Genomic DNA, 7,980 nt, shown 5'->3' on the forward strand with positions numbered 1-7,980 from the left:
TGCACATTAGGGAACACCAGTAACCCCACTGGCCAAATTGCAGCGTTGTAGCCTACTGAAAATGCACCGAAAGTACACTAGGAAAGCAGGAACGCAACCGAAATATACATATCTGCCCTTGGTCATGGCTTGGTGTTTAGTTATTTGGACCTCTACTCACGGGTGAAAATAGAAGATGTAAGTTCTAGTGTTTACGGCTCGTCATCCATTCAGGCAGGCGATTCTGGTCGTCTAGGAACTGCAGAAAGTTGCAGCAACCCCTTTGCTGCCGCTTCAGATGCAACGAAGAATTTCTTTACGGATACAGAGCCGATGCTTGAGCAAGATTGCGAGCATAGTGGAGGGAAAGCAGTCCAGCAGTCTGTATTGCTGGAAGAGCTAGATCTGGCTCTACTGCAAGAGGGCTGCATTATAAACTTTTGCTCGTTGTTTTTCGACTCCCCGGAGCCTTTTTCCGTTTTCGCTAATTCGAACAAGACGCAAGTTTTTTCGATTACCAAATCCGAACTCTTCAAGCACATGCCGTCTAGTCCGCAACCACTTCACATGAGCTGCCAAAACCACTATTTTCCCCTCCGTAAATTATGCCTCTATAAAAATAGGCGAATTTTGTGGGGTTTGCATCGAAAACGCAAAAAGTTTGTTGTGAAGATAAATTGTTCCGTAATTCAGTCAAGTCAGTGGTGTCATCGCCTGGCCGGCATGCTTAATGTGGGCGAAATAAGTGCAACATTGGCACTTTAGTGAAATCCTGGGGTGAAACTATTGCTCTCCTCTTCCTACTGCTACTGCTATAAGGGTTCACTGACACTGCTAAGCTGCTGACCCGTTGCAAGCACGCGAATGCCGTTTATATGATGCAGGCGTCATAGATGCAGTACGCGTCACTGGACTGCTGCTGCTGCAACACCTGGAGGCACGCATTGGAAAGCAAGAAGACCGTATTCGACGTCTAGAGCTACTCCACCAGCGCGATGTGAGCAAAACTTGCACGGTGTATACTCGTCAGTCTGATGCATTTGACGGATCCAACTAAGAAACCCAGTGAAATCTAAACTGTTTTTTCAGGCCATTCAAAACAGAGGTGACTTTGCATCTGCAGACAACAGCTCTGGGGAAGAAGACACCAGTATCGGGTCAGGACACTCACTTTTGCCGTTGACATTCTCTCCCTTTTTGTCACACAAGATGACGGAGTATATCGCAGCGTCGTCATTGTCTCTAGAAAGTAAGCTATTCTGCTTACAATTCACTAGCAGCCACAAGGAGACCTAACATATGCAGGAAGAGACGTTACAGTTTACCTAGTGGACTTCTGTTCCGTCTGGGTGATTCATGCATTCATAGGTCACTTCGATCGCTTTACAAGGAACCTCATGTGTTTTCAGCCGCATACCGCGGTGTTAAATCACAGGACATTCCGCTTAATGCAACAGCAAAAGCAACGGCGCATGCAGCGACATCAAATTTTGCTGGCCGGAGACCCGCAGTATACCAACACCGAAGAGGAAAAGCAAAATATCCCAACACTTCGTCCTCCTGCAACTACAGCAAGACCCGATGGCCTTCCTGACATTTCGCCGGATCTGTCAGAACCGCCTGTCCGTGGATGCCCGGAGTGTTACTATATATTGCTGTGCCCTTTGAGTACTATGTACCGAATTACACTTACGCGACAACTGAAAGTCTCACACAGTGCACCGATCCTTCGAACGTCAACAACTAAAAGTTTTAGCAATAGTCATAAACAAAAGTGCAGCCCTGAAGAACAATATAACCTTGGCAAACCAGCCGCCTGTGTTGCTAATTCGCTTTTTCAAGGTACCAGTGCAGGAACCCGCACCAACTATAACGGGAAAGCTCTTGTCTAACTGTAGGAGAGCAGGAGATGTTTCGGCACCCGGTGAAGCTATTGGAAGCAATGAGGCCGATGAACTGACGGAAGCAGCTGCTGCAAGGGAGGCTGCGGCATGCGCTTCTTCAGCTCTAGCACACGGGCACCCCATAGTGTCAGATGCTGGTGAGACCTGCGGTGTCGCTACTTGGTATAAAGCGGCCTCTACGGCTACTGAATTACTGTAAAGTAGGCACAATTTTTCTGCAGCACTGTACTGACCGTAACATAGGCAACACGAACAGAGAGAAGGCGTTGTTGCCAAGCCGCCACAGGTAGAGCAGGCAAGCCGAAGATTTCTGAGCCTTAGATGAGCTTCCTGGCCTTGCCTTATAAAAGAGCAATGCCAGTGTATCCACTTTAAGTAGTTTTGTAAGAGCATTATTCCCTAAGCCTGTGAACCACGCGTTAGAAGCAACAAGCGTTCCCCGTCACCGGTGTGTCGCCAGCGGGCGCATGACCTTTTCTGTAGCCATTTGCGTTCAGTACTCGAGTACTTCTTCCGAAATATCAGCAGAGACGCCGTGAACATTAACAATAAAATTTGCTGTCAGCATCTGAGCGACGTGCAGGTAGGGACTTAATTGTCCGCGACAGCGGAACTTCAGCAGGCAGGCCCGCCCTTACGAATCACGGCAAATTCGTCCCAATGATTTACAATAAAATTTAGCACCAGGCACTGTGATCCTCTCAAGGGAGCGCCTGCTATTTCTACCAACAGTTACTCTCACAGACATAGACAAAAGCGAATGCAGGAGAGAGTAAAGCCAGGTCCAGTAGCTGCTTACGTTTGCTTTGCCAGTCAACTGCTTCACTCAGGCTTTGTTTCAACGCGCGAAAACCCACAAGATTGGCAAAATTGACGTCACGTTTTCCACGAGACATGTTCGAACTGTTCCCGGCATCCAAGAACAACATACACTCCTGATGGGCCAGGATGCGTTTTCCTCTAAGTTGGCAACAAATGCTGCATCTTCTCAACCTAAGAGAGCTTACACTGCACGTAGCGTAGTTGAAAAACAGTCTGGGAACACACGGCGTACACTGGGGGAGATAAATACTACAAAGCAAGTTGCAGCATCTCAGCGAGACGCAGCACCTGGACGACGGCGAAGTGCGTTCGCCTTCAGGGGAAGTAAGACAGCAAGAGATATTTCCGAGTCATTGATATTGCAGCAACAGCAGCATTATCAGCAGCTGCTTGCCAAAAGCACAGAGATTCCCTCTCTCCATCTTCTCCTTCGGACACCTGACACGTATCGACACAAAGATCGCAGCGTTTCCTTAAGAGGAATGGCAGCTGCCATGCAGGTAACCGTGTTGGCCGAATAGTTCTCGGTGCAGCAGTAAATTTCACTGGATATCACGACCAAGGTTCAGCTATGGATGACACTCTAAGAAGTTCGCTGAGGCTAATGAGTAAACCTGCGCTTCTAAGTACGACATGGGCCCAGCCATGTCATTACAGTGGGGAATCACAGAAATTTGTATGGATGCGTAACTTTCCGCGTAACTTTCCTTTCAGCTTTTTTCCTCCACCGTGCAGCACACGTCAGAACAGTCTTATCTGCAGGCAGGTCAGTGTAATACCATCGGCGTAAATACCTTTACTGTTTTCAGAGTTGTCTAATTTCATGGTTTCGAGGGCGCGCTGCACCTGAGGCCTTTCCTGTTCCTCGTTTCCTGCGCTTCTTCAGATACTTTTGAGGCTCCAAAGGGAGCATCCAGCTATACTGGCCGTCGCATGCTGGCCCAACAGGTGGCACTAAGGCTACAAGCGCAGCACAACGAAGGGACGTAAAAATCCTAGTGATTTCCTCTTCATTGCGAAGCCTAGAGCATGTGATGCAGATAGAGCTATGCTCGGCCCGCTAGTTCACAGTTCACTCGCAAGTGAACCGCCGTGCCTTGCCATCCCACCTCCATTCAGGAACGTCAGCACAATAGCGTAAAAGCACCCAAAGAACAAATTGGCTTACTTGTAGCTTTACTATGCAGGACAAACACATATATTACGTCCCACGCGCAATGGGCGACTCGAAACTTTTTTGGGTAATCATCGCGGACACCCTTGGATCATGCTGCACGAGCCAGCCAATAAGCTATGGCGCAGCTTGAAGCAATCGAGTTTCCAGTAAATAGGAATTACCTTATAAGTGGTCCTGTCCGGAGTATATGCCAGTATATCCCCGGTCGTTGCAAGTGTGACGCCACACCCGAAAATCCAGTAGAAACGATTTGTGTAGAAAGACCTACCGTCCCTGTCGGAACTAACGTAGGGTAGCTGACAGGAACGTCAGGGATAGAGCCTAGTTGTATCTCCAGGGCACCGTGTTGAGACAGAATGATCCGAGTGGACAACGCAGGGCCAAGGGACGCCGGAACGAACACAGGCTGGAATCATTTCTTTTTTAAGCGTTCGCATGGGCTCCTTTCACGTTATTGGGCTTGAATGTTCCTTTGTTACGATATGAGAAACCATACAGGGATAACGGCAGGCCATACAGCATTCGAACCACAGACGTTCGAATACCTTACAGGTAAAATCCGCACTGTGGAATGCTTTTCTTTGCGCTCTACAGTGTGTGGTTGAGGAACCAAAATTGAGTTTTTGCTTTCGGCCCCCACAAAAAGAAGCCTGCAATGCGCATTAACTAGTTAGACTCAGTTGTGTTGCACGTAGGCTCCTGCGTCGCTACAAGGAAGACTTCACGTCTTCGGATTAATGAAATGTGGCTACGAGCCGAGGAAATATTTCGCAATTTTTGTTAGTAAATCAACGGAAAATTAGGCCCGTCCTGATGCAGCGCTGTCCTGTCAGAAGGAAACGAAAAAGGATTTACTGCGTCGCTCTAGAATTGTTCCTACTGCCTGGTTTGTTCGAAAGTTCACGAATCCTGGGTCACTCTCTATGCTGCATGAGACAAGCGTGGCAATATTTGAACTGGGCCATAGCGTATCATGTGCTTACTGTATATATGCCAGTTGGAGATGCAAATGCCACTGGCTCTTCTGGCCTTAGCGGCATAGAGTTCCAAATATTGTGTGGTTGACGACAGCACCAGCTGTCCCGCTTTTCGCTACTGGGAGGAAGCTTTATTATACATAGCAATGGTCTATTTTGTGGTAAATTATTGGGGAACCTCACAGAGCTTTTCCGTTGTCTGCCAAATATAAAGCCTTTTCGAAACTGCCCTCACGCATATTCAACCTTTGCCCTCCCATCCAAAGCACGAAATATTTGTCCTGAAAGGCGCTGAAGCCTGCCACCTCCTCGCATTCGTTGCATGCAGTCTTTCCCTTTCTGTCTCACGCCCAAGAGAAGCATGCAAACAATGCTGAGCCTTGCAACTTCTGGTGGACAGACTTTACAGGCCGAAGCATATCTTGTGGCATAGAATGTCCGTCCTAGGCTCTTTCGCGCCGTTTGGCCTTGCTGCTTGCTATTTTGGTTTTTAGCTGATATGCATCTCAGTTAAAGAGCCGTACAAAATGTATGTAGAAACTGCAACAAGCATTTTGAGGAACGACAGATGTTTCATTCATACAAAAAGGAAACTCGTCCTTGAGTTGCTGCTAACAGGCGAGCTGGTGCAATCTATGATGAGCAGTGTGTTGGCAACTTCCTGGGCCACCGGTAGGCGCTGCATCCAATATATGAGTGCCCTGTTCTTGACAAGATTCAATATGCTGCTTTTGCTTTTTTAGGCCTTTTGCAACAGTATAATAGCGCTTGCGCACGCTACATGCTATACTGTGTTCAACTAGTTTGGAGGCTTGTAATTAGTTGCCTGAGTCTCTTGCACTACAATCGTGCAAACCAGGTAGAACTTCGGGCAAATGCAATTACTTCTCCAAGGCGTGATGAAAGTGGAATAGATTTATGATTCGGTATCCCAGTAAAATGTGCTCACTTTGGCGCAGGTCACAGAATCAGGAAGCCTTCGTATCACTAATGTTTCATTTAATGGCGCTGCCACAGTAAGGCCTTTTGATCCCTCCCAGGCTATACCAACGGGGTAAAATATACGGTTCTTTTACCGCATCTTTTAGTTGCTTAGGCAGGCCAGCGGCGACGCGTTGAAAAGCCTCTGTGTAACACATACACTGCCCTACACGCGGCATTTTGCATACACAGTCATGGAACACAGGTAGTGCAGTGCTTCGTAAGTCAATGAAACCTTCCAGAAATGAGTTGGTAGTGCTGTCGCAAAGAATCCTTTGGAATTGTTGTGGCCTTGTGAATATCAAGTGTGTAGCGAACCACCTAGGTATTCCCTTACGCCTGTTAATACTACGGTGTTCATTGCATTGGTGTGACCTGTTGCGACGCCACTATAACCAGTGACTAACCAACGTCGAGCTACTGTGGCGGATATACAGAGTGCGCTAATTCCACGGAGTACATGGATTTGAACAGCCGATATTCAAACCCACATGGTCTTTCGTGAAGGCATCGCGTAGCTTTGGTGTGTCCAGTGTTCGTATGAAGCCACCGGCTGCAAAGCCACACCGATTCGGCGTGAACACTGAATTCCAGATTTCCAAGAGGCATCAGAGAAATTGTTTGTTCCGCTCTCTTGAGCTAGACACTTCGCGTTTCCTTCACAGACGCAACGACACATGCTGTGCGTCTCATCCTTCACCTCAAATCTTCTTTATTCTGTCATGTGGCCGTCTTTTTTTCCTGCGTTGCAGATAGCAGGCTTCGCGCCGGTTTAGGCGGATACGTGTGTTAAGGTGCTAGATCTGATGGGAGTATGGAGGAGTTCCCTAGCAGCGTGCAGCCACCAACCACGAGTTTGCAGAGCGGGGAGGCATTAGTACTACGGACGATGCATCTCTCTCTCTGAATCCGTCGCGTTTTATTTTGCATCAGCTTTGGTGCCGCAAGCCAGCTAGCGCGAAAACTTACACGTAGACGACTTTCGAGACTTTATTGCCGTACCCGCAGACGGAAAGACGGGACCTGCTTCAGAAGAGCTAAAGCAGCATACCACAGATTATTTTTACTGCACGATACATGGCTGATCACAGTACAAAAATATGAGTACTGAATGCTTGTAGTTTACCTACGATTTCAATAGAACAAGGACCCCTTTTAGTCGCGAGTAATAATCAATGCGCGGTCACGTGGGTGATTGTGCCGAAACGCGGAGAATTACAAGTATTTAAACACAAAGACCAGGTAAAATTCGTATGGATTCGAGTCCTTTCACGAGTCGACACCGGGCAAACTCCCCAAGCTTGGCTTGTCCCTCATAACGAGAACTGAAGTACAGATGATGATATTATTGTAGCTACGCCTTCAGATGATATTCGTGGATTGAAGCATTCGAATTTTACTGTGTTTTCGGTTAATCCTCTTACGCAAACGATAGGTCAGGCGCTCCGGTCCACGATGAACAAAGTGTTTTTCGAGTATTTTGAAGCTGTTCCTCGAGTGGGGTGTGCCAACTCCACTGAAGGTGAATGACTGCGATCATAAAGCATTAGGACATATGATGTTACTGAGCCATTTGTCTGGTTCCTGGACGGTAAGCGTCGTTTTCATTACCAATGCAGAGAGCATATGTGCAAGCAGTAGAATCAGTGGATTACGTGGCTTAATATCTAGACATCGACATCTCTCCTGAGCACGTAATTTCTGACTTCCTGCTAGAGAAAGGAAACGCAGTCCTATGTACCGCGCTGTTTCTGGTTTCATTGTGCCCCGCGGTTTTGCCCGCTGCTGGCTTTGGTGACAGACGTAGGGGAGAAGGATCAGATTGGAATGATAGAAGTGGCGAAGGAATATGACTTCACAAAGTGCGAGCGATCACTGTTGTCGTACCAAGCACCAGCGCAAAAGGAACTCGCCAAACTGGCGGGTATTCTCTAAGGGAAATTGGAAGAAATGTTTAGAAGGAAGGTGTGAACGGCGTCTCTCAAGAGCTTGACAAGAAAAATCCAGCATCCGGCGTAGTCAACTAGCCTCAGCGGCTTTGAAGAACTACATTGGCTGATGGCATTAGAGGATAGCGAGTCGAATCAACGCGTCAACAATTTTTCAGTATTGACACTTATCAGTATATAATATTTGCGAA

At 47.5% G+C, this 7,980-nt stretch overlaps 1 protein-coding gene across 1 annotated transcript; it reads left to right on the forward strand.

Annotated features, from left to right (window-relative positions):
- Window positions 1-1,427: 1,427 nt before the first annotated feature.
- ETH_00000855 (uncharacterized protein) lies at window positions 1,428-2,082 on the forward strand (the record flags this gene model as incomplete). The annotated part of the gene is made up of 2 exons (XM_013380738.1): window positions 1,428-1,601; window positions 1,822-2,082. 2 exons carry the CDS (start codon window positions 1,428-1,430, stop codon window positions 2,080-2,082), a joined length of 435 nt encoding a protein of 144 aa, XP_013236192.1.
- Between the last annotated feature and the right edge of the window lie 5,898 nt (window positions 2,083-7,980).

This window comes from Eimeria tenella, genomic scaffold, assembly GCF_000499545.2.
Source record: "Eimeria tenella Houghton genomic scaffold, Eth_scaff85, whole genome shotgun sequence".
Lineage (NCBI taxonomy): Eukaryota > Apicomplexa > Conoidasida > Eucoccidiorida > Eimeriidae > Eimeria > Eimeria tenella.